This window comes from Trichosurus vulpecula, chromosome 4 (genome assembly GCF_011100635.1).
Source record: "Trichosurus vulpecula isolate mTriVul1 chromosome 4, mTriVul1.pri, whole genome shotgun sequence".
Taxonomy (NCBI): domain Eukaryota; kingdom Metazoa; phylum Chordata; class Mammalia; order Diprotodontia; family Phalangeridae; genus Trichosurus; species Trichosurus vulpecula.
The window spans coordinates 15,848,993-15,876,235 of NC_050576.1; the positions used below are offsets into that span (position 1 = coordinate 15,848,993).

Genomic DNA, 27,243 nt, shown 5'->3' on the forward strand with positions numbered 1-27,243 from the left:
TCTCTCCCTCTCTATCTCTCTCTCTCTCTCCCTCCCTCTCTCTCTCTCTCTCTCTCTCTCTCTCTCTCTCTCTCTCTTTCTGTCTCTGTATGTCTCTGTCTCTGACTCTCTCTGGATACCTTTTCCAGGATGACTAAAGTCTTCCCTGCCCCAACCCCTGCCCTCACTCCAGGACTTCCAGCCAAATACCAATATATTCAGCCAAGGACCCTGAGCTTCCACCCGTCTCCTCCCCAATGGCACCCAGGACCTTGGCATCAGGACCTTGAAATTTCAGATCTTATCTGGAAAGTTTCTGCCCTTCCCCTGCCTCCTCATAAATTAAGTCAAGCTTAGTTGATCTACCTTGGAAGCCTGAAAGACTCACTTAGCCCTCTAGGATTTGAAACTTTGGTTCCAAAGAGTCCAAGTCATTGAAGGCGGGGTAGAATCCAACTCACCCTCTGGCTAGGAGATCAAAGTGAAACATAACTCCCCAAAGCCTTTTATTTTCTGGTGTTCCCCTCCCCCCACCCTGGGAGAAGAGTGTTCCCAGGAAGAAGGGAAAATGGAGGAAGGACAAAGACAATACATCAGGCAACGTGACCCAATTCTGTTTAATATCTGGCCATACTTGTATAAGCAAATGATGGGAAACATGGTGAAAATCAATCAACACTGATTGAGGAGAAGGCACCTGAAATGATGGTGTCGACATGATACATTCCAGACAAAAACCAGAAATGAAAATCAAGTGATTTTCCCCACATTGGGGAAGAAACACCAGTGGCCACATGACTGACTCATTGGGAGTTCTGACAGTGGAAGGTCGTGTGGGCCTGAGAGTTCGATCCAATCTTGTCCTATGACAAAAGGCAGGCAAACATCCATCAGGTTGGAGTTAGGTTCCACCTCTGAGGCTTAGCACCTGTGTGACTTGAGCAAGAGGCCTGCTCTCCCTGGCCTCAGTTTCTTCACCTGTAATATTAAGGGGCTTGGGCTAGATCATCCCCTGGGGTCCTTTCCTGTCCAGATCCCATGCACAATGTGCTGGGATGAAGAAAAGAACTGATTTCATCCATGTAGGACCTCCCTGGTGTGCAAAGTCCCTTCACTAAGGGAAATCACAAACCTAGGACTTTGCAAATTAAGACCAGGCCAGTACTTGAGGCCCTGAGAGAGAAAAGGACTTGTCCAGGGTCACACAGCTAGTAAATGTCAGAGGTAGGATTCAGACTCAGGACTTTCCTGCCTCCCAGTCAAGTGCTCTATCCCATGCACCACCCTGCTTCGTCTGCCAGATGCAAAAGGGGGTGGGGTATGGAAGGGCTCACTCCCGTAGCACCACAGCCTCCATTCTTTCCTCAGCTTCTAGTACCTTGTCAACATACATTAACACGTTGGGGGAAAACATTGAGAATGAAAAGCCGGAGTAAAAACATAATTTTTTCTTGTTCTTAGAAGGAGGCCTTGGTGTGGTGGGCCACGCGTCTAGGGACGGGAGCTTATGTGATGACGGTGGGTGCGGAGCGGCCGGTTCTTTCCTGGAGCTGGGAGACCTTCAGGGCGATGGAAATGAGGGGAGCCAACATGACCTGGGGGGAGGGGAGAGATGGAAATACAAGTGTGAGAAATTGTGAGCGCGGCATCTCAACATGCACCAGCCAGCTCCACCTGCAGGAAGGGGAGCTGCCCAAGGACCTCCCCCCACCCGAGTCTGAGCCGCCCTACCACGGACATTCCGCTTAGGACTGGGCTGCTTATCACTCACTAGATTCTAAGTTCTTCAAGAGCAGACGCTGCATCTCTTTCATATTTTTATTCCCTGCCCCATCACACTTGACAGGTACTTAATAAATGCCTGATTAATTGATTCAATCCAATAAGCATTTATTAAATGAAGATAAAAAGAAAAAGAAAACAGAGCCTGTCCTCAAGGAGTTTACATTCTAGTGTGTGTCTGCGTGTCTGCATGTCCGCGTGTCTGCGTGTCAGCATGTCCGCGTGTCCGTGTGTCTATGTGTCTGTGTGTGTGCACTGCATTTCAGAGGGGTGGCAGCTCTATGCTGGGGAAATCCAGAAAGGCTTCATGTAGGAAGCAGTCTTTGAAGGAAGTTAGGGATTCCAAGAGAAGAAGGGAAGGAGGGAATGGAATTCAGGCATGGAGGTTGCTGGTACGACCAAACAGTTAGTCAATTAGCAAGCACATATTAATTCCTCTCCATGTGCCATGTGCTAGGCACTGTGCAAATAAGGCAAAAATGAATCAGTCCCTGTTTCCAAGGTCCTTGCATTTCACTGGGCAGAAGAGGAAAGAGTGAACCAGGGGCAGCTCAGACTAAGGGAACAAGGGAGGAGACATGTCATATCTGAGAACAGCAAAGAAGCCATTTTGGGGAGAGGGAGAGGGAAGGGGAATAGCGTTCAATGGGGTTGAAAAGCTGGGAAGGGCTCTACAAGGCAAGTACTGGTTTCTGTTTTACCCTAGCAGTAACATGGAGCCCCTGGAGTTTACTGAGGAGAGAAGTCATATTTAGTTATAAATGTACAGTCTATGTTCTTGTGCTTAAGGAAAATCGCTTGGGCAGCTATGTGGGTGCTGGATTGGAGCAGAGAGAGTCTTGAGGCAGGGACACCAATCAAGAGGCCACTGCATTGAGCGGCCCAGTTGATGATGACCTGGGGCAGTGACTCTGTGAGGAAAGAGAAGGGCACAGATGCAAGAGATGTTGTAGGGAAAGAAATGGTCAGTTCGACAGTCAGGTGATGAAGAGTGAAAGGTGGAGGATAATGCCAAGGTTTCCAACCTGGAATACTGGACGGATGGTGATGCCCTAATAAAGAAAGGGAAGTTCAGACGAGGGATAGATCTCAGGAGAAAAATGATGAGCTCTACCTTGAGCACATAGAGTTTGAGATGTCTTAGGGACATTGAGTTGGGATGTGGGACTAACACACAGAAAAGAAACCAGGGATGGCTATATGGATCTGGGGAGAGACCCATGGGAGGGAGTGGAGTCCTTGAGTGAGAGAATAGAGAGAAAAAAGGAGAAGGGCCAGGACCAAGATTTGGGAGACAAGCAGAGTTAATGTTCATGACAGTGGATAATGATTCAGCAAAAGAGACAGAGAAGGGGTGATGGGATGGATAGGAGAAAAGCCAGGAGGCATTATAGTCATGGCAAAACAAAGAGGAGATGATGAGCCAGGGTCAAAGCTGACAGAGAGGTCAAGAAGAATGAGGATGGAGATCTCAGCAACACACTGATCCAAGGCAAGTACAAAGGGCTCACAAAGGAAAATTCTAAAGAACCAGTAGACTCTGAAAGCAGATCGAATCATATTCTTTTCACTTTATTCTTTCTCACGGTTCTTCCCCTTTAATCTGTTTCTTTTTTCACAACTGTGACTAATATGGGAATGTTTTTACATGATAACACATGTATGAACTGTATCAGACTGCCTACAATTTTCAGAAGAGGGAAGAAAAGGGAGGGAGAAAAATTTGGAACGCAAAATCTTTTAAAAATGAATGCTAAAAATTTACTTGACACAGAACTGGGGGAAAAAATAAAATACTATTTAAAAAAAGAAGAAAAAGAATGAGGACTGAGGAAAAGCCACTGGATTTGGCAATTAGGAGATCAGTGCCTACTGAGGTCAGAAGCCAGATGGAAGAGAGATAAGAGAGCAGTGCAGACAGCTTTTTCAAGGAGTTTCTCTGAGAAAGGAAAGAAAGGCATAGGACAATACATTGAGGAGACAGTAGGGTATAAAGAATTTGTTTTAAAGGATGGGGCAGATGGGTATTTTTGTAGGCATCAGGCAAAGACCTAGTGGATAGGGAGAGACTAAAGATTAGATAGAAGGTAAACTGCAGAAGACTGGAGGGAATGGGCTCAATCTACCTCTTATAGGAAGCCTTCCTCGATGTCACTCCACTCACCCCACTTCCCCCACAAGTTACTTTGCATCTACGTGGTATTTGACTTTTGATGCACATGTTTGCCTTCAAGAGGATGTAAGCTCCATGAGGGGACAGGTGGTCTCATGCTTTGTCTTTGAATCCCCAGCCAGGTGCCTAACACATAGTAGGTGCTCAAAAACACTTACTGAATGACTAAGGTTCTGGGCCAGGGCATCCCTGGCTTCCTGGACCACCACATGGCAGCTCTTGTCCCAGCGCCCCCAAGCCTCTCATCTGAGATTACTCTCCATTCAAAATGTCTGAGTACATCTTGTATGGTTGTTACCATTTACACATTGTGTCCCCCATTAGAATACGCACTCACTGAGGGCAGGGACCGTATCCTCACCTTTCTTTGCATCCCCAGTCTTTAAGACACTGTAAGTATTTAATAAATGCTTGCTATACACAGTTGATGAGCTGAATGGACTAACCACCCAGAATAACTGAAAATTACCTGGGGGTCCTGGTAGATCTTGGGCGCGTCCTTCTCATAACTATCGATGTACAGTCGGATCGTGGCCCCAGCACTGCCCGTCCCGCTTAGTCGGAAGATGATTCGAGAACCATCAGCAAAAATGATCCGTAAGCCCTGGAATGCACAAGAACACCATGATTCCCCACGTGCTGAAAAGGAGAAGGAAGCTTGGAAGCAGGCCAGGGGACTCATTCAGAGTCTTAGTTTCATTCACACTTGGGCAGGAGGGGTGTGATTTCCTTGATAGATGGTGGCCCTTGAGTCCCCTGCATCAGTGCCTCGCCTCCGTGGGTCTCTGGCCACATCCGAAGAGGGGCCAGATGATGCCCAGGCTCCCTCTCTTCGTCGCCTCCCTGTCACTTATGGATAATCAGTGGGGCCTCCTCCAAAGGCCTCTGGGTGTGAGACCCATGGAGCCCAAAGCCCCAGTCAGCTTTGATCAACAACCTAAAATGAAGATGAAGTGAGAGCCCCTGACGAAGGGAATGACCTTATACCAGCCTGCATCCACCTCCTGAGGTACCCACCGCCTCACCAAATTGGACGTCAGCTCCTTTGATGGGTAAACGCACCATGGCAGGACGATACTCAGTTCTTCCTGTCAATGGGGACAGGGACCAAATGGGCTTTGATGAAAGAAGAGGAAGATTTTGGTGTGACATGTGGGAGGAGAAATGCCAGCCTCTCCATCCCCCAAGATCTTCAAAAAGAGAAAAGACCCATCTGCTGAACCATTGTGATCTGGGCTATATTGCCAAGTGATCATGCCCTCCTTCTCCTCCACTCTTTCCATGACATTCTTTGTACCCAGAAATCTTGTTATTTTAGGGGAGCAAAGCATCTATCTTGCCTTTTCAGGCTTCACCCTTCTCTATGACTCAGTGAATGGCCTTCGAGACATACCAAGGCCAAAAGTTCCATTCCCTTACAGTCAGATGGGCCTCCCTGAATAGAGCAAGGGTGGTCCTTGGACAACAGATGCAAAGGTCATCTCTGGGGCTAGATCTGAAGCATGGTATAGTATAATCTTCCCAGGACCTGAGTTCAAATTCTGATTCTTCTCCTTACTACCTGGGTGACTCTGACAGTATGTAAAGCTGCTAGAAAGTTGGCTTCAGAGTCAGGAAGACCTGAGTTTGTCTCCCCTCTGACATGCTCTGCCTCTCTGACTCCTGGGCAAGGCACTTCACCTCTCAGTGGCCCAGGCAACAATCTTGGGCTCTGAGTTATAGAATAGTGGCCAATCTTCATTAGGAAAGAGGTTTTCACCAGGCTCTGCCTCTGATGAAATAATGGGGAGAGAAAGTCAGTGCCTTCGCATCTCACGCCCTGACAATGGGAAGGAATTTTTTTTTATCCCTGTCTAGCTTTCTCTCTCTCTCTCTCTCTCTCTCTCTCTCTCTCTCTCTCTCTCTCTCTCTCTCTCGGTGTGTCACACACACACACACACACACACACACACACACACACACACACACACACCCCTTGTTCCCACCTGGTTTCTTGAAATGCTTCCATCAACTGGGTCACTGTACTCAAAGTTGTCTGCTTTCTCCACAGTGTAAACCTTGTCCCCCACTGTAAACTGCCTGCCCACAAAGGAGCGATCAAACATGAGGGCCTCCAGGTCCTTCATCATCTTGTTGGCACCCTCCGACTCCACCTCTTCATAATCGTACCTGGAAGGAATCACATAGACAAACACTTAGAGTCACTGCTGCCATAGCAAACAGCCATCGCCTCCAAGCTGGGTGAGTGAAAAGCTCTCAATGTACAGAGACCAAGCGGAAGAAATCAAAACCATATGGGAACAGAATGAGGTGCACCCCATGCCCATCATCCCATCTGTTCGTGGAGCTTCCCAAAGGTGCTTAGTGAGCCCCAAATGGGCTCTGAGACCCAGAGCTGGACAGGGCCTCAGGGGCCAGTAAGGCCAACCCGTCTTTTTGCAGGTGGAGAGACTCATATGAGCTGATACCAAGTGAAGAAAGCTCTGCCCCAAACCAACATGTGTAGGACGTCAACGATGGATATAAAGTCAGCAAAATTCGGGTCAGTTACAAGGATCAGTGGTAGCTTCTCACTGTCCCCACCACAGAATACAGCCTTCCTTGCTGTTAATCAATAAACAAAATTTCTGGGCTGTTTTCTTTTGGTGGGGGGATGAGGGATACACTTTGTAAGTGAGTTTGTTTAGGGTGTCTGTTTGTAAATGATTATTCTATCAAAGTAAAATGTATAAATACACTTTTTAAAACACCATCTGAAACTGAGGTCAACACTCTAATACTATGAGTTGCATAAAAGGTATGCACCTATCTGTGTAGGTAGAGGGAGTGCCCTCATCTGGGAGTTCCAAATACCAAAAAAATCACCAGTTTGTCATCATCATCTTCATCATCACCACCACCACCATCACCACCATCACCACCACCACCACCACCATCACCATCACCATCATCACGACCATCACCACCACCACCATCACCATCACCACCACCATCGCCATCACCATCACCATCACCATCACCATCACTATCATTACCACCACCACCATCACCATCATCACGACCATCACCACCACCATCACCACCACCACCATCACCACCACCACCATCACCACCACCATCACCACCACCATCGCCATCACCATCACCATCACCATCACCATCACTATCATTACCACCACCACCATCACCATCATCACGACCATCACCACCACCATCACCACCACCACCATCACCACCACCACCATCACCACCACCATTGCCACCACCATCGCCATCACCATCGTCACCACCATCACCATCACCATCACCATCGTCACCACCATCACCATCACTATCATCACCACCACCACCATCACCATCATCACCACCATCACCACCACCATCACCATCATCACCATCACCACCACCATCACCACCACCATCACCATCACTATCATCACCACCACCATCACCATCACCATCATCATCATCAGTAGAAATCTATTAGTAAGGCAGCCTATTCATTCATAGCAGAGCAGTTTCCTGTCTGCCCCCTTTGTCTCTCTATCCTTTGCACCTGGCACACAGTAGGCCCTTAATGAAGGCCTGTTCAGCTGGCTGCATTGAATCACTGGAAACAGCAGGCCTGGGCTGAAGGCAGATTCTACAGCTCTTAGGATTTCAAGACAAAAACTCATAAATGCTCTGGGTTAAAGATGATGGACCAAGAGGGGTGCAGTAGAGTGAATATAGTGCTAAACTGGAAGGCAAGAACTGGGTTCAAATCCCACTGTGTGGCCTTGGAAAGAAGGCAGGAAATAAGCATTTATTAATTGCCTACTGTGTGCCAGGCATTGTGCTAAGCACTTTACAAACATTTGATCTTCAGAACAATCCTGGGAGGCAAGTGCTATTATCATCCCATTTTACAGATGAGGAAACTGAGGCAAACAGGGTTAAGTGACTTGCCTAGGGTCATACAGCTAGTAAGCGTCTGAGGTCAAATTTGAACTCAGGTCTTCCTGACTCCGGGACCGGTGCTCTGTGCACTACAGTGCCTTGGACAAATCAGAACCTCTCTGAGTTTCTACTTCCTCATCTATAAAACTGACATAATAACACATATAGTTTTAGTGTTGTTGTGAGGGCTCAAACATGTATAAGGTACTTAGCAAACTGTAAAGTCTTATTCTATTTATTACCATTGTCCAGAGAAGGTCATGTAAAGAAATAAAATGGCAGAGTGGACAGGTAGCTGACATAATGGACATAGTGCTGGGCTGAGAGTCAGGAAGACCTGAGTTCAAATCCTGCCTCAGATACTCACTGGCTGTGTGACCCTGGGCAGGTCACTTACCCTTCTGGGCCTGCTTCCTCTGTAAAACAAGGAGGTTGGACTCAGAGCCTTTTAAGGTCCCTTTCAGCTCTAGATCTATGTATTTCTTTATTATTATTATTAACTGCCCAATAGAGGGAGGAGAAAGCACAGGCTCTGGCTCACTGGACCACAACTGTTCAGATCCCAGACTCTCATCTGACATTCAGGCCAATGTCCCACCTAGGGCCACAGTGGCCAGAGTGAATCCTTTGCCAGAGCAGGCACTGGGGATGAAGCTCTAGAGAGCTGAGGTGGGATTCCGGCTTTGGCAGTGAGATTCATCTTGGACACCAGCTCTGGGGGGGAAATGGTGCCAGGGCTTATATGGGTGGGGTCGACAAAGCCAGTAAGAATGTGGCCGGCACACTGAAGCCGGCCGGTTTTATTTTGGTTTTCTGGGAACCTGCTTGTTTTCTATTGTAGAGCCAAGTAGCTTCTGTCCTCCCTGTGGAACGGCTGAAAGACCCTCAGGCTGAGCCGTGCCATGTGCGTTCCCTTTCCAGGCTTTCCACCCACTGGCTGCATGATCTGGGCACAGAATCAGGGACTTGACTGCGTGACTTCTAAGATACCTTCTAGACCTGAACTTTTGGAAATCCCCAGGCTGTGATATTTTTCCTGGGTTATTTAGTACTGTGAAACTGCTAAGAAATCTGCTGAAACATCTTATTCAGTAATAGTAAGTACCACGTGGTAAAAGCCAATGGGGTAAGAGCCAAGTTTTGAACTTTCAATGCTGCGGCCAACGGGAAGCGTCCTGGCAACATGCAAAATGAGCCAAAGTCCGGCGCTGTGTCAGAGCTGCGATGCTGGTTGGGGCCCAAGCCACCCCTTCATCTCCAACTCTCCAAGCCCCGCCCCCCCTTTCAATTAGAAGGGGCATGGAACTCCATCCATCTCTTTGTTCCTATGATGCCTGCCCCTGACCTCGGGCCTTTAGGAGGGGGTGTTGTGGGATAACTTGGAACCTCTCAGATTTGTGACAGTGATTGTGATCAGGACTTGGCTAATGTTTACCTACCAAGAAAATGGCTGCCTACACACATCAATAAGGCAAACAAGATTACACCCAGAGGGTAAACAAGGGAGGCCAGGCCAGAGATTTCTACATCTGGAAAGGAAGGCAAAGGTTATCCAGGCTTTCCCTTCCCTGAAGCATCCACATGCTCAAGAGGCAGTCATCAGCCTCCATCTGAAGACATCACTCACCACTCCCTGAAGCTGCCGGCTCCCATTTCTTAAGTCCTAGTTGTTAGGAGGCCATTAGGCGGTGCCACAGTACATAAATCTCTGGGCCTGGAGTTAGGAAGACTCATCTTCCTGAGTTCGAATCTGGCCTCAGATACTTACTAGCTGTGTGACCCTGGGCAAGTCACTTAACCTTGTTTGTCTCAGTTTCCTCATCTGTAAAATGAGCTAGAGAAGGAAATGGCAAACCACTCCAGCATCTCTGTCAAGAAAACCCCAAATGGAGTTAGATAGGACTCAACAAGCCATGTGACCTTGGGCAAGTCACTTCACCCCAATTGCCCTGCCTATCCCCCTCCAAAAAAAAAAAAAAGAGGTTAGGCCTCAACAACAGGAAGGGTCAGGGAGCTCTTACAGATTTCAAGCTGAAAGCAGCCTGCCTGGGATTTCTCCTCATTGTTCATAGAATCCTTAGCTTCCTGCAAGAGTCAGCCTTTCCTGTGCCCACAAATCACAAGATCATTGACTTAGAAGGCACTCTCAGACACCATCTAGACCCACTTCCTCATTGTACAGATGAGGGAAACTGAGGCCCAGAAGGGGAAGTGCCTTGCCAAAGGCACAGTGGCAAAAGTAGGATTTGAACCTGGGTCTCCTCACTCTCCAAAGCCAGTGCTCTTTCTACTACACCAACTGCCTCCCCCAGTGGCTGGTGTCCCTCCACCCTCACATTACTACATATACCCATTCCCTATTTATTTATTTGTGCATGAGTTGGCTTTTCCAGTGAGACTGTAAGTTCCCTGAGGGCAGAGGTCTATGTATCTCCCAGCACCTAGTCCAGTGCCTGACACATAGAAGGTGCTTCATAAATGCTTGTGGAATCCTGATGCATCCTGTTCTGCCCTCTAGGGCTAGGCAGACAAGACCCAACCTTTTTCACCACCACCGCCTGCTGACAGTCGCTTGCAAGGCTTTGGAGGGCTGCTATTCCCACCCAGGCCTTTTCTCTTCCAGGGTAACTCCTACTGCCCTCATTTGGTGCAGAGAGAAAAGAGCTAGCTTGGTTCTCTATAGCAAATCTACGTGTGCAAATAAGCACTGCATCTCAATTTTAGGAATCTGTGCCTACACCCTGCCTCTTTCCAAGGATTTTTGAGTTCTAATGATAAAGAAAACCAGTAAAAACAGTCAATCGATGTCAGTTTAGCTGAACGGAATTCAGCTTTCACTTATGGATAATGCAAAGTTAGACTTCATTGCAGCCCACGGGCCTTGGGAATCAGTGGGAGCTGGAGAAATGTGGTTGTTCACAGTCTTGAAGAGAGGCCAAGCTAAGCCGTGGGGATGCTGAGTCACCTGAAGGGAGGCCTCACCTGGTAAAAAAGTTCCTCCCAAACTTCTGCCAATGATCCTTCAGGATGTCCTCCACACTCTGTTTGCGGTTGGCAATGATGGAGAGCCAAGCCAGGACGGCCCACAGGCCATCTTTCTCACGGATGTGGTCAGAGCCTGGGGAGAGAAGCAGAGGGGAAGTCAAAACCAGTTTGAACTCCATCTTACAGATAGACCAGGTCCCAGGCCAAGTCAGCCCAGGGTAAAACCATCAACTGGGCTGCCATGAAAAGAACACTGGACTCTGAGATAGGAACTAATCAGTTAGGAGTGCCAGGGGGCACCACGGTGCACAGAGCACCAGCCTGGAGTCAGGAGTTCAAATCTGACCTCAGATGCTTACTAGCAAACAGGGTTAAGTGACTTGCCAAGGGACCCTTACTGCCTTTTCTGGCTCTGGATCAAGCCTTCTATGAGTCAAACAGGGGTGACGTAGAGATGCTCACTACCTTTGGCACTGTGGATGAGTCACTGTACTACCCTGAGCCTCAGTTTCCTCACCTGTGAAATGGGGGGATTGCAGTCAGTGACTTCCAAGACCCCCGTTCCTTCTCTCCTACAGGATTGCAAGCTTCTTGAGAGCAGGCATGCTCATACTTATCTTTGAATGTCTCAATGCCCTGGACACAGCAGACTCTCAATGCACAATTCTGTTTGTTGCTGTTCAGATCTCTTCCACTGATCTCATCGAGCCATCCGAAAGCCTGTGCCCGGCTGCAGCTGCCACCAGGGTACATGTAACACCGGGCTTTACTCTGCTCCCTTCCCCACCCCCACTTCAGCAATAAAATATCAGGAAGGGAGGTGATGTAAACACATGCAATAATCCCACCCCATTCCCTCTGAAAGCCCTGCTGGGTTAATGCTAAATACCACCCCACCCCCCAGGAGTGTGCTCTCCCTTGACAGACCCTGACCACCCCTCATGGAAATAACGTCCATTCAGCACCTCCAAGCACCTGTCCCCTGGCTTCTGCCTAATCAGCTCCTTGTGACCAGGACAGCATTGGCTTGGTCACGGCAGACCCTGGTCCCTGGCCAAGAGAAATATCGTCTCTGGCCCAGGGAGCCTAGGCCTGACAGTTCCCAAATTGCAAAGCACATATGAACGTGGCATTTGGGAGGGAGGGGGGCCTCCCTGCCCCCCCCAGAGCCAGCTCTGGGTCCCAACAAAATTAGGAGGCCTACTCCCTCCCAGAGTGACAGCCAGTAAAGGGGTGCTCTGTCTAAAGAGGTTTTCTTGCATTCTCCAGAGAAACCCAGTCTCTCCCTGGGAGAGGGAATATGAGAACCTCCCTGCTCCTGAAGGGCCCCCCCCAGCCCTCAGGAGCTCTCCCCTCCCTGTGATCATTTGACAACTGATCCTACACAGACTCAGGACAGCTCTGTTACTGTCTAACTAGCCTGCTGTCTCCCAAATTCAGTTGGAGAAAGCATGGCTATTCAGGACCTCAGGCACAGGACCCGAAGGGCCCTTAAAGGTCAGCTAGGCAGCTGACCTCATTTTACAGAAGAAGAAACTGAGGCAAGGCAGGGGGCACAGAGCAAGCAGAAGTGGCCATCCACCAAGTCCTTATTAAAGGTCTACTCTTCAAAGCAGCTCCTCTGAAAATGCTTTGGGGGGTTAGTGGACTGGGGGCTAATCAGGACTCTACAGTGGGGTACTGAGGCCAGGAACTCTCCAAAGAGCATAGTTGTACTGAGGGACCCAGCACCTGGAACAAAGGAATACAGTCCTCTTGGATTCTGCCCTGGTCTGAGCAGGCTTGGAGTGGTGGCTTCAGCTCCGGGCCCCACATTTAGGAAGGATGCTGAGAAGCTCTAGAGCATGACAGGAAAGCACCAAAGATGGCGAAGGACATGAGTCCATGTCATCTGACAGTCTAGCCGGACACTTAACCTAGACTTGGGGGACAGGACACTTGGAACCATGACTTGGATGAAGGAAGGGATGGCGTGCTCATGTGCCACAAAACCATGAGGGATTTCTAACACAGTGGACAGAACCAGGTTCCCAAAAGGCCTTAACATTCTAGAGATGAAGCTGATAAGATGAAATTCTATAGGACAACGTAAAGTCTTGCACTCAGCTTCATAAAGTCAACCGAACAAGTACAAGGTAGGGGAGGCACGGCCAGATGGCAAATTGTCTGAAGAAGATCTGGGCTATTTAGTCAGAAGTGTGATGGATGTGCCAACCAGACACTCTAATGGGGTCTTGGGTTGCACTAAGAGAGGCATAACTTCCAGGATAAGAGGTCCTTTCCTTGACTGTTCCACTCTCCTCTGCCCTCATTAGAACTCATCTGGAGTAATGGGTTCAGTTATTGGCACCACATTTTACTGAGATGCTGTCTAGAGGAGAGTGACCCAGTTATTGGAGGGTCTTGAGGCCAGGCCATACCAGGGTGAGTTAAACGGAAGCTGTGTGGCATGATAAGACATGTTCAACTATCTGAAGAGTTGTTAGGTAGAAGAGAGAATCAATCTATCCAGCTAGAACTGGGGATGCCTTCTGAAGTCCCTAGTCAACCTCAACCTCTTTCTTCTTTGTGGTTTGACTCCCTTCCTGATGATTTTCCACGAGAAAAGAGAGACAATGTGAGGGCCCCTAGGACCTTCCACTGTGAGGCTCCATTTACATGTGGCCCCTGATTATGGGCCTCAGTTCTTAGCCTCACCATTTTGTTCTTTCACTTTAAGTGAAAGAGACTGGAGGCAACGACCATATGCATTTTGGAAGATCAGGAAAGTAAGCCACCAGGAGGTTCGGGAGTAGAATCCATACTGGGGTTTTCAGCCACTTGGTTGATCTTTGATGGCTTAAGGAACTCAGTCCAGCATCAGCTAAGACAAGGGCTCACCTGTCATTGATGCCACATTATGAACCCCAATGCTAGGAAGAAACTGCATGAAGCCTGAACCCATTCTCCCCTGAGATTGAGGAGGTGCAGGGGAAAGGGTGCTCCCCTGGTGCTGGGAGCAGGGAGAATGTTTGTACTTCTGTTCTTGCTAAATACCCCTTCTAAAAACTAACTGAGGTTAATTGCTTAAATGGATCTGGGAAGGTAGTCACTGGCAACTAAAGTGGGGGCGGGGGACACATTAGCTTGAGGGGGGGAGCTTGAGCCCATAGTACTGGAATATGCCACCTCCCCTTGGGGTACCCTTAGAACTCAGAAAGGAGACATAAGCAGTCTCACTTTGGAGGAGGCCAGAGCATGGAAAATGAGGGTGTCAGGATCGAGGACCTCTCAGCCCTTTGCCCTTCTAAATCCATCACCCAATGATCTTGTCCAATCCTGTCACTTTATAGGAGAGGAAACTGAGTCTCAGAGAAGGAAGCAAGCTGCTGAATGGCACATATGAATGGTAAATAGCCTGACTCCCAATGACTTCCCAGTGAAGGCTATTGTATTAGCCTTCTGTCCCCACAGGTACTCTCAAGGATCTGAAATAATGAAGAGTGACCCCTCCTCCCCAAAAGGCCAGGCTGAGAGAGCTGAGCCGCTCCCACCCCGTGGGCAGGCTCCAATCCCTCCAAGGGCAGCATTCTGAGGCAGGGATGTTTTCTCCCTGGGTCTTTACTTGCCAAGTGGAGTACAACAGCCTCGTTTTGAAAGCTCTGTAAATTAATAGGTGGCATATATAAAGCAGCTCCACCAGGGACTAGAAAATTAACAAAATCAATCATGCTGTACTCCAAGCAGGCTATAGCATTTAGATTCTTGAAGCTTTCAGGCCAGCTCCTCATTCTTCCTGAGGAGGCTCGGCAGAGAGCCTCCTGACATGCAAACTGGGGGGTGGAAATGAAATCAGCTATAAATAAGAGGGATCAAAAGTTCAGTCAAATATGTACAGCTGCACTCATCCCAGAAAACTTCAGGGATAGAGCCACGCAACTTGCTTAAAAAATAATTAACCTCAAAGGACTGAAGACCAACAGCTTCAAGGAGAGGGGGGAAGGAGGGAGGCAGAGAGAGACAGAAAGATAAAGTCAGAGACAGATAGAGAGGCAGAGAGAACAGAGGGAGGGAGATGGAGACAGAGGGACAGTGAAGAGAAAAGGAGGGAGAGAGAGACAGAGTCAAGAGACATAGACAGACAGAGACAGAAACAAAGACAAGAGACAGAAACAGGAAAATGGAAAGAAGGCAGAGAAGAAATAAAGAAAGGAAAAAAGAGGAAAGAAGGAGTGAAAGGGAAGAGAAGGAAGGAAGAGAGGGAGGAAGGAAGGGAGCATGGAAAGGGGGAAGGAAGGAAGGGAGGGAGGGACAGAGGAAGGAAGGAAGGGAGGAAGGAAAGATGGGAGGAAGGAAAGAAGGAAGGGAGGGAGGAAGGGAGGAAGGAAGAAGGAAGGAAGGAAGGAAGGAAGGAAGGAAGGAAGGAAGGAAGGAATGAAGGGAGGGAGGGAGGGAAGTGAAAGGAAAGTGAGGAGGAGGGAAGGAATGAGTAGTCCCATTTCCACCACTTACCAACTATGTGACCTTTGTCTAGAACAGCCTCATAGAGACATATTCAAACCAAGGTAACAGACAAAGACATTCACACAATTTCAAACAAGAAAGTGTATTCACAAACAACTCAGAATGAACTGACATCCCCACCACTAGAAATTTTTAAGCAGAACTTGGATAAATCCAAATTTAGTTAGGGATTTTGTAAAGATAGGAAGCTAAAGTAGATGAGCTCTAAGCATCTTATAGGTTAAAGGAAACCTGCTATCCTTATCAATCCAACCCAATAAGCATTTATTAAGCACCCATGGTTTGTGAGGCACTATGCTTTGTATGTGGATATCACTTGTACAAAGGCATCTCTTAGATCTGTCCATCTGAGACCTGGTTTCTCAGTCTGATCTCTAGCCACACATCACCAACTGGACATCCCACAGACATCTCACACTCAATGGGTCCAAAACAGAATTCATCTTCTTCCTCCCTAAAGACACTTCTTGCCCAAACTTTCTACTTCTGTCTCCCAAAGGAGCCCTGCAGCCCTCCAGTCTCCTAGAAGTGTGACCTTCGGGTCATCCTTGACTCTTTTAGCCTGTGGCCAAAGTCTTGTGAATTCTACCCCCACAACCCAGCTCACAGCCATCCGCCTTCTCTGCCCTCACATGGCTAGGAGCCTGATCTAGGACATCATCCCCTTATCCAGCCTGACATTGCAATGTCCTCTTAATTAGATTCCCAGATTCCAGTCTCTCCCTCCTCATTTTAACCTCCCTATAGATCCCAAAATAATCTACGTAAAGTACAAGTGTGACCATGTCATCACATGTTAGCTGGCCAACCCTCAATGGCTCCAAGACAAACCTCCCTGTTGGCCATTTAAAGCCTTTTCAGACCCAGCTATAGCAGCCCTCCTAGGCTTATGGTGCTTTTCTTGCCTTCATGTAAACTGTGTTCCATCCAAACTGTCCTCTTTTCTGTTCTCCCACCTGTGTGCCCTTGATAGAGGCACTGTCCATTCCTTGCATGCCCTCCCTCCTCAACTCTGCCTCTTTGCATCCTTAGCTTCCTTCAAGGTTTCATTGCCACCTCCTGCTGGAAGCTGTCTTCCCTAATTTCCCTACAGCAATATCTCCTTCCTCAGATTATCATACAGATTTTTATCTTTTTACATGCTGCACCACTACCACCACCACCACCCCAAATGGAACAAAAGTAAGTTCTTTGAGGGCCAGAAGCGGCTTTATTTTGTCTTTGTATGTTTGTCAACAATCTTAACTCAGTTATTTTCATCTTTTTTATTGTAAATTCTGATTTTTATAAGGTGTGAAATTCATCCTAATTTATAGAACTCATCAACATCCCACAACAGGCAATTTGAAACCACCCCCACCTTCTCATCCCTTCAATGCCAAACAACTGTTCCTGATTAGCCTCCAAGCTGCCACTGGAATTGAAGCAAATTTCATTTAAGTCCCATTTGCTAAACTGAAACCCTAGGAGAGTCTAATGCAATCTCCCCATAGAGTGGATCAGCCATTGTCAGCAGCAAAGCAGGTGCACTAGCTGCACTAGCTGGCTACGTGCCGCAGGTCTGTCCTGAGCACTGTCAACCTTCAGAGGTGACCTCCAGTGCTACCTTGCTATTTCTACTGTTAACAGTCAGAATCGTATCTGTCAGCCAGGTGCTTCTGAGCAAAACACCAGGGCTACCACCAATCCCCTAGGTCCCCAACAAAGCCCTTTGGGCTTCCTTTGACCTCCTGGTCTGTAACTCCTCCCACATTTGTTTCAGTAACCAATCTTGCCACTCCTTCCTTTGCAGCCGTGTTTGTCCCAAAGCACTCCAGCTCACTCTCTTCCTCTTGTCCAGTCTTGGGCCCAGAGCCTCTATAAGATAATAACTACTGATTCATCACCTTGGTGCGTTATTCATCCAACTGTATTCAGTAAGTTAAAACTCAACCTGGGCAATAAGGATTGCTCATCCATTTTGGTTACACTGTGTGGATTGTTAGGTGGATCCCTTTTGCATGGCCTAGAATTCCACTGAGAAAGCCCTGTAGGGTTTCAGGGCTTGAAGGGATCAATAAATTGCCATCTGCAAACAGAAGCATAGTAGGTGCTCAATAAATGTTTATTAATTGATTGATTGGATTTTCTCTATCAATAAGGACCATGTGCATTTTGCAAAAAACAGTCATTCATTCCTCATAATGCTCTTGAGCATCTTCGGTGAGACTAGACTTCAGTTAATGCAGTCAATCTACAACTGAATTGGCTTATTTTGGTTACCATGTCGCACTATTATCTTGTACTGAGTATACAATTCTCTTTTCTGTTCACCTTTGTATACTGAAAGGTTCATGAGTGCTAATGTTTAAGTTTTAATAAAAAAAGAAAATTTATATGAAAATATTTGGACAGTGGAATGCCAAGAGGTAACATAGAATAGTTTAGAGTATTGGCTCTGAAGTAGGGGAGACATGGTTTCAAATCCTACCCCTGACACTTCCTGGCTGTGATTGTTAAGGAAGACACCTACCCTCTCCATGCCTCAGCTTTGCCATCTGAGTGAATAGCAGGGATTCCCTACAGTGACAAAAATCAAAATCCTTTACATATTTAGAGTCAACTTAAATCTACCGGTCTTGTGCATTATTCCTTAGACAATTTATTATCTGAATCCAAGTGACCCACCCAGGTCACAGAGGTCACTTCGTGCAGTTTGAGCTTGCTGGAACTGGCCCATTGCTCTAGGCTCATTAGATTTTCCTGGATCTTGATTCTGTTATAGAATCTGTCTCTGTTTCATGTTATCTATCAATGATTCTATGCCTTTATCCAAGCCATTGATTTAGAAGAGGTTACACAGAAACAAAGTCAGAGCCCTGGAAAGCACTCGGGACAGCCTCCTTCTAAGTAGATACCAATCCAAAAGGGACATCTCTGATTTAATTTCTTGGGACTGACCACTCACTAGCACATTGCTAGGCACTGTAGAAAGCTCAGTAATAACAGCAGACATGTTGGTCATTCGTAGGTTTCTTCTTATGGACATCTAAATAGAATGAGATTGGAGTTCTCCCAGACACCATGGAGGTCAATCAGGCATTTGTCCTCTGCCCTAGTAGCAATATCACATTTCTGGCACTTTGGGGGAGAAGGGCAGGTATATATTATCAGTGGAATTTGTCCAGTTGGCTTGATGGAAGTTATCCAGCCCTGAGTCTCACCTTTCCTTCTTAATAGGCTACAGTTCCTATCAGCCAGAGACTTACTTTCTGATTTGATTCATTGCTGGTATGATTGAGAAAGCTTCTAGAACAATCCCTGCTAAATGCAGTGTTCCATGCTAGGGGAGAGGTATATAAAAACCTCCAAGGCAGGTGAATACACAGACCCGCCAAGATGCCCATTAGCTCATTCCCTTGTAAAGAAGCATAGCCATCTGCACACTTACCCTGGGACTCATAGCAAGACCAATGAAATCAATCTTAAAGCCACAGATTATAGGTCCAGAGCCGGACAAGACTTCAGTGGTCATGGAATCCAGCCCTCTCATGTAAAAATAATTCTGAACTTATGAAACACTAAATAAGATAGGCATTTCCATATACAAAACACAACAGGAAAAGATGTCCTATGTAAAACTTCAAATCTCTTTTGTAGAGATGCCTTTTGTTTTTAAAATATATAATCAATTCAGCATGTGACTTTCAAAGCTATCCTGCCTGTCTATGATTCTTTCTGGCCTTTCATCTATCCAGGGGTGGGGAACCTGCAGCCTCGAGGCCACATGTGGCTCTCTAGGTCCTCAAGTGCAGCCCTTTGATTGAATCCAAATTTCACAGAACAAATCCTTTTATTAAGGGGCATTACTAAGTATTATACTCTTCTGTGTATTTGAAAAATAATGTTTTAATGACCCTATTTTTTTTTTGCTATCCTATACCTAGCCCCTATCTCCCTTTTATTCATACCAAATTGAATAGAAAAGGAAGAAAAACAAAGCCTTTCTAATAAATATGCCAAGGAAAATAAATCGCCACATCAGCTATGTCCAAAAATGTGTATCTCATTGCGAATCTTGAGGCCATGACTTCTCTGTCAAGAGGTGAGTAGCAGGTTCATCACAGGTCCCCCTTTTCCACCCAAGGCTCAGCCTTACATTCTCATTGTCCTTCCTGCTGCCATTTTTTGTGGAGTGGCTTTTATTGAACCAAGGAAGTTCAAAATAACTGATCCAATCAAAAAGTGTTGTTACCCAACAAAGGTGATTTTTTTATAGGATCATCGAATTTCCCATCGCCCCCATTTACACTGACAAAGCTGTTGTTATCATACATGTTGTTTGCCTGGTTCTGCTCACACCACTCTGCATCAGTTTCTATAAGACTTGCCAAGATTCTCGGAAACTATTCCTTTAGTCATGTATTATTCCATTACATTCTTCCACCACATTTTATTTAGTCATCACCCCAATTCATGGGTAGCCCTTCAGGCTCCAGTTGTTTTCCACTACAAAAGAATATTTTTCTACACAGGGGTCCTTGCCCTCTTTCTTGGATCTCTCTGTGATACAGGGCTCATTGTGATATCTCTGAGTCAAATGGCATGTCCACTTCAGTGGCTCTGGGGACAGTCACAAATTCCTTTAGAGAATAGCTGGACCAATTTACAGCTACACCAACAGGGCATGAGTGTGCTTGTTTCCCCACAGCTCTTCCAACAGACATCATTTTTCCTTTTCTGTCAACTTTGCCAATCTGCAGGGTGTGAGATGGCATCTGAGAGTGGATTTTATTTGCATTTCTCTAATTATTAGTGATTTTACATTTGGATTTCTTACTTTGAAAATTACCTTTGAAATGGTTTGCATACTTATAAATCTGGATCTGTTCCTTTTATAGCTTAGATAAGAAATCTTTATTGGAAAGCCAATCACCTCATCTTAAAGATGAGGAAGATGAGAGAGGCAAAGTTATTTGGCTGAGGTCCACACACTTCACACATGGCAGAGCCAGGATTCAAACCCAGGTTCTTTGACTCAAAATCTAGGGCTCTTTCCACTAAACCACACTGCCCTTCTGTTTTTCCTGCTTGTCTGGCAGAGACTATGAATTAGCCAAAGCCAGCAAGCCAGGGTCCCCTTGCGAGAGTCAATGGGACATGGTGGATGGAGCACCAAGCTTAGGGTCAGGGTTTGAATTTTATATATGTGTATAGGTATATATAGACATACACATGTACACACATATACACACACATATGCATGTATATCTCTCTATATATGTGTGTGTGTGTATATATATCTCACATTAGAATGTGAGCATATTTATTTATACATAAATATATTTAAGTTATATATAATATATGCTAAATATTAAATATATATTTAAGTTATGTACTACATATAACATATATGTTTATATATAAGTATATATAATCACATTCTAATGGAGAGATAATATGCAAACAACTATATACATACAAGATATATTCACGTGTTGTATATATAACATATAATATTTATATATAAATATATAGTCTGTTATAACAATACTGTATCATTTATATGCTATATAACTTAAACATATGGTTTTATGTACTTATTTTATATAGAAATGTATCATATATACGTTCATATGAATACATCATATGCTATACATTATATATCTATAACTTAAATATATATTTATATTTTATTATATATACATATATCATATACACATACATATGAATATATCCTGTATGTACATAGTTGTTTACATGTTGTCTCTCCCATTAGGATGTGAGCACCTTGAGGCCAGGGGCTGTTCCTGCCTTTATTTGTACCCATAGCACTCAGCCCTGCGCCTGGCACACACTAGGTGCTTAACAAATTCTTGTTGATTGATTGAATGATTCCAGCTCTATCTATGATCCTATAATCAAAAGTTCAAGAATCAGAGAAAGAAGGCTTGCTATATAGTTGGGGCAATCAGGAGGACTTCATGGAGTCGGCGAGACTCCATCTCAAGAACGTTGGGTGCATTTAGATGGTCAGTTAGAAACAGGGAGGGGACACACAGCTACCTGGTATAAATCTAGAAGCAGGAAGACCTGAGTTCATATCTGCTTACTAGCTGGCGTTTGACCCTGGCCGGTCTGTCTCAGTTTCCTTATCTATTAATTGGGGATAATACCTCTTGGGTGAGTTGTGAGGGTAAAATGAGAGAATATTTGGAAAGCACTTCGCAGATCTTAAAGCACTGCCCAATGTGAGCCAGTGCTATTACTACAGATAGGAGAGGGTCCACTGGTTCATGGCCAAACCCCATCCCAAACACCACACCAGCTCTCAGCCTCAGACTTATAGCTCATTTGGCAGTTGCCTAGCAACTTAGCTCCACCCTCACACCCTCCCTTCATTTAATGTTCATAAATCATAACTTTGTTATTAGAGAAAACTCAGGCCCATTAAAGAGGAAGATTTAAGGCTGTGCTGAAACCGCTCCTTAAAGAAAAACGAGAAACTTATGCCCGCCTCTATATTTCTTCCCAGAAATGAAAACATTTCTAAAGGTCTCCCTGACCACCAGGGGATGAAGAATATGTTTATCCCTCCTTCCTCCCCAATGGCTCAGTGACAGAGCTGGAGGAGAGCCCCCAAACTTCCTGCACAGGGTGATCGGGCCCTGCATGACGGACACGTTTTCCTGGTGACAAACATTGAGGGAGCCTTTCAGATGTGTATGTTTCAGCTGGGGCTGTTCTAAATAAATGGGGTCTCCATAGAGGGAGCATCCAGCCTGGGGTGGTTATTTCTGTCTGGTCACTACAGGTCTCATCTTTCACGGGTGCAATGTTTACAGTCACCAGCCTGGAACATTAACTTACCCGTCCCGAAACTTTCTTCCCCACAGAGGGACAGCTTGTTTGCATCCATCAGATTCCCAAAAAACTTCCAGCCTGTTGGAGTTTCATACAAAGTGATCTTTGTAGCGTTGGCCACCCTGCAGGGGCCCGGGAAAATTGCATCACAGTGGGATGGCGAGAGGATCCATGGGAAGGAGGGAAAAAGAATCACGGTCATTTTGGCCCAGGGCCGCCTTGAGCATCACACAGGAGCAGACCCACTTCCATGAGAGACCCCCTGGACAACAGTCTGTACTATGGGCACTGGGGGGAGGGGGTGGTCAAGGAAAAATGAACCGTTATTTCAGAGCCTGGAATTTTAGGAGACACAGAGATGATTGTATGCATTTACCAGGTGCGTGATGAGTTTTCTTACCCCTTACTTCCCATCCAGTGACACCAGCCTCCTGGCTGTCCCACAAACCAGACACTCCATGGCTGCTGGCCTTCTCCCTGGCCGTCCCTCATGCCTAGAATGTTCTCCTTCCTCAACTCCTCCAACTGACCTCAGGCTTCCTCTAAGTACCAACTAAAACCTCACCTTCTACAGGAAGGTTTCCCCAACTGCTCTTAATTCCAGCATCTTCCCTCTGTTAATTATCTCCTATTTAGCTTATTTTGCATATATTTGTTTACATGTTGTCTCCCCTCTAAGACTGTAAGTTCTTTGAGGTCAGGGACTATCTTATGCCTCTTTTTCTATCCCCAGGGCTTAGCACAATGCCTGGCACACACTAGGTGTTTAATCTGTATTGGTTGATCGATTGACCCTGGGTAATACATTTAACTCTGTCTGCCTCAGTTTCCTCATGTGTAAAGTGGGTGTGATAATAGCACCCATCTCCCAGGGTCACTGAGACAATAGTTATAAAGAGCTTTGTAAACCAAAGAGCTATGTGAATGCAAGATATTATATACCCATTTATGGAAATGTGATCTTTTGTTTGCTTCAAATTAAAATTTTGGGAAATGTTCTAAAGGCCACGGGGCTTCGGGGCTTCGTACATAGCAGGTCCCCATCACATGCTGATTAAAACGTGAGAAAATAGCAGCCCCTCAGCTGCTCAGAACGTCCGTTTCCTCAACGGGAAGGGGAGGAAGGAGAGCATTCCAGGCATGGGGCGGGGCGTGGGGGGCAGGGGAGGGCAGCCAGTGCAAAGACATGGGGTTGGGAAATGGAGCATCATGTGGGAGGAACAGCTAGGAGACAAGTATTGCTGGATCCTACATAGATGGAGAGTTAACATGCAGATTATTGGAAAGGTGGGAAAAGGCTATAAAAGCCAGAGGGTTGTGTGTTTGATCCTGGAGGTAAGAGGGAGTTCACTCCAGTGACTCTCAGTGACCAGTCCAGTGGGTCATTCCTAAGTAGACCTTCCCACTCTGGGTGAAAGGAAGTTCACAGAATTGTTTTCAGGGTTCAGTGCAAGGATGATGGGAATGCTGGACCTTGGCTATCTTCAGGTTGCTTCACTCCCTCCCTCCGGCAGAGTCCTCTACAAACCCCACGCCCTTCTTGAGGGAAGGCAGGTGAATGAAGCCACTCACCGGTCCAGCGCCCCACTGGTGGGCATGCTGCGGGCAAAGCCCCGCACCCCCGTCTGCTGAAAGTAAGGAATGCTGAAGATGTTGGCAGCAATGACGGCCACAGAGTCCGAAGGGTTAACGAAGAATCCGTGTTTCCCCAGAATCATGTTTCGATCCTTTGGGAGAAAGGGCATTGAAAGGAAGACATTTTCATCAAACTGCTCTCAAAGTCTAAAGAAGAGGGGGGAAGGGGACGGGTTCAGCAAAAATAATTTTTTGCAATAAAATTCTAAGATGAAAAATGGATAAAGTCCTTCTCCATTGGACGTTCACTCTTCGCCGGGTTTTTATGGCACCCGTCGTGCCAAACCTTCCCTCAATGCCGTACAGTTCAGAAAATGTTTTCAATTAAAATGCAGGAACAGACTCGGCTTGAGCTGAATGCTCTCTTCTCTCCCTCGGCCTCCAGGGACCTGCTAACCTTTGACCCCAGAGCCCTTTTCCCATCTCAGAAACCAATCATGCCTCTGGCCTAGAAGAAACAAGACCACAACGATACAGAGAATGCTGGCTGTTTACACGGTTTGATGGGCCCTCAAGCCGCCCCTGCTGGGAGGAAAGATGAGACCTCTGTTTGCAGAAGGCTCGGACCCCAACCCAGCAGGCAGGGGATCTCTGCCAAAGAGCTCAGGAGGACAAAGCATCCCCAAGGGACTGTCCAGAGGCAGCTACGGGGCACAGAGTACTGGCCTTGCAGTCAGGAGGACCTGAGTTCAAACCCAGCCTCAGATACTTACTAGCTGTATGACCCTGGGCAAGTCACCTGACCTCTGCCTGCCTCGGTTTCCTCATCTGTAAAATGGCAATAATCGTGTCACTACCATGTGGGGTTGTTATGAGAATCAAGCGGAGATGAGGGCTTCGCACAGCGCCTGGCCCGTAGGAGGCGCTATGTAAATGTCAGCCGTCATCATTGTTATCACTATTATGACCATGAGACACGACGTGGGCAGTAACATCGTGAAAGGACCCCCGCCTCTGCCACTTTCTACCTGTGTGACCCAGCACAGCTCTCACTCTCCTGGAGCTCCAGCCTCCTCTTCAGAAGATGAAGGCGCTGGACCAGACGGCCTGTGATGCCCCTCTCAGCTCCAGAGCAAGGATCCCGATAAACTTCCCAGTGTCTTAAACAGAGCGGTCCTAGCTGGGAACCTCAGGGACTTTCCGAAAGGTGGGTAGGAAGAGAATTTTTTTAAATGAAATAACTCATTCCAAGAAATGTCTGATTTGTGAGGGGTATTACCAGGAGGTGAGTCTGAGTTCTGCTGACCGTGGCAATGAGTATCCACCAAGGAAGGAACAGCCCAGCCAAATCTGGAGTAACTCACCATCGGGAGACGGGCCACCAGGCAATTAATGTGGGATGCCAGAGAACCTCACGAAGACTGATTCACAGGAGTCCCCATAGGATCTTTGGGTCATAGATTGAGAGCTGGAAGGGAGCCATCCTGATGAAATGATAGACCCTTGAAGTACTGAATCATGTAAGACCGAGTCTTACTGGGGCAAAGGAAACAGTAGCGACCTCCAAATCTCCTGATCTCTTCTAGTCCAGTGCCCATTGTCATCACTGAGGGCAGAAATCCTTGTGGAAAGGGGGCCCACCTTTCTCACCAACACCAGCAACAGCTGCTGACCAACTATGACCAATGGTCAGATGGGCACAGGAACCCTCGGAGGCAGGATCTCCCACACTCTCAGTCCTGCTTCCAGCCCAGCCTTCATAGCCATCATCTATAGAAGCAACTCCTGGGGAGAAGGGCCCAGGGAACCCCAATAACCACCATACACCAAACTGCCATACACAGGCCAGGCAGGCCAGCCAAGCTGAAACAGCTGGGAGAGACGAGGACAACATGTACTAGGCAAGTCAAACCAGCATCAGCGCCTTGACCACTATCTTCCCTCAGACTCAGATAGAGACAGCAAGGACCCTGAACCCAAGAGCGTTAGGAATAACAATGCTTCCAGACCAATGTCAGCAGCCACGATCTTAGGAAGCAGCCCCTGTGGAGATGCCACCTGCAGGGGCTAGAGCCAGAGCTACCAAAGACCCAGAAAGGAAAGTCTGGTCATTGAGTCTTTGGCACTGCCCAACGTTCAACATCAGAAACTGATCATATTTGATCAGTGGAAATAACATGAAAAAAGAGGCTTTATGACCGTCTGCTTTGCTGCTGAACCCTAAGGACCATGGGACCTTTCCTCTGACCTACAACTGAAACCTTCTTTCTATTTGTGTTGTCTCCCCATGAGAATGAATGCAAGCTACCTGGGAGCAGGGACTGCCTGACTCATCTTTGTGTCCCCAGGACTGAGCCCAGTGCTCTTCATATAGTAAGTGCCTAAAAATGCTTTGTTTATTTATTCTTTAAAGATAAGCTAAGTTTCATATTCACTCATGGAAATGGGGGGAGGGGAGCATGATGTACTGGAAAGGAGGCTGGATCTAAAGTCAAAATCCTGGGCTTCCAGACTGGACTCGGGCCACTCTCTGGGCAGCCCCTAGCTGTTTATTGAACCCTTTGGGGGGCTTAGGTTCCTCATGTGCAAAATGAGGGTGCTGGACTCAATGGCCCTTGAGGCCCCTTCAGGTTCTCACTCTCTGACCTCTGACCTCTCTGTAAAGTTAAGAGGATGGACCACCATGAACTCAGAAGTCCTTTACATCTGGATCTTAAAGCATCTTGAGTTTTGTAAGGAAAAAGCAAGGCTCAGTAACTCATTTGGGTGTCAGCCAAACTCGAAACTTAAGGACAAATTATTCAGCTAAGGGGAGGAAGGGCCTCCCCTTAACAGAATTAATTAATAGAAATTAAAATAGAAAAGAATGAACACGTGAAAGTCCACATTAAAAACTTCCGGTGTTGCTATTCACTCCCAGAGAAGGAACTGATGGAGTCTGAAGGCCGATGGAAACATACTTTTTTTACTTTATTTTTCTTGAGGTTTTTTTTTTTTTGGAGGGGGAGGGGGGGTCCTGTGTTTTCTTTCAAAACATGACCAATATGGAAATATGTTTTGCATGACCGCATGTGCATAATCTATATCAAATTGCTTGCTTTCTCAAGAAGTGGGGAAGGGAGAGAGAGAATTTGGAACTCAAAATTTAAACAAAAAAAATGTTAAAAACTATTTTTATATGTAATTGGATAAAATCATAATTAAAAAAAAGAAACTTTACAATGTGCCAAATCCTATGCTAAGCACTAGGGATACAAACACCGAAGGGACAGTCCCTTCCTTCAAAGGGCTTCCACTCTAACAGAAGAGAGAACTTAGAGGGAAGGTCTTTTTGGAAAAAGGTAGGACTGCCCAGGGACCCAGGTGGTGGGTGGTCACATGGCCACACAGGGGTGTGGCATAATAATGACTTAAATGGTGTGCACATTAAGGATTTGGATTCTATTAAACAGATTGCTTTTCAA

The 27,243-nt window shown here is 46.5% G+C and overlaps 1 protein-coding gene across 1 annotated transcript in view; it reads right to left on the reverse strand.

Moving 5' to 3' along the window:
* Positions 1-577: 577 nt before the first annotated feature.
* PGM1 (phosphoglucomutase 1) overlaps positions 578-27,243 on the reverse strand; it is a 72,147-nt gene continuing 45,481 nt past the window's right edge. Inside the window, exons 6-11 of the mRNA XM_036754287.1 lie at positions 23,777-23,931; positions 22,211-22,326; positions 10,856-10,991; positions 5,920-6,103; positions 4,404-4,538; positions 578-1,574 (exon numbers count right to left, since the gene is read on the reverse strand). Coding sequence (XP_036610182.1) covers positions 1,485-1,574; positions 4,404-4,538; positions 5,920-6,103; positions 10,856-10,991; positions 22,211-22,326; positions 23,777-23,931 — 816 coding nt within the window. The 3' untranslated portion in view covers positions 578-1,484. The remainder of the gene's footprint in view (positions 1,575-4,403; positions 4,539-5,919; positions 6,104-10,855; positions 10,992-22,210; positions 22,327-23,776; positions 23,932-27,243) is intronic.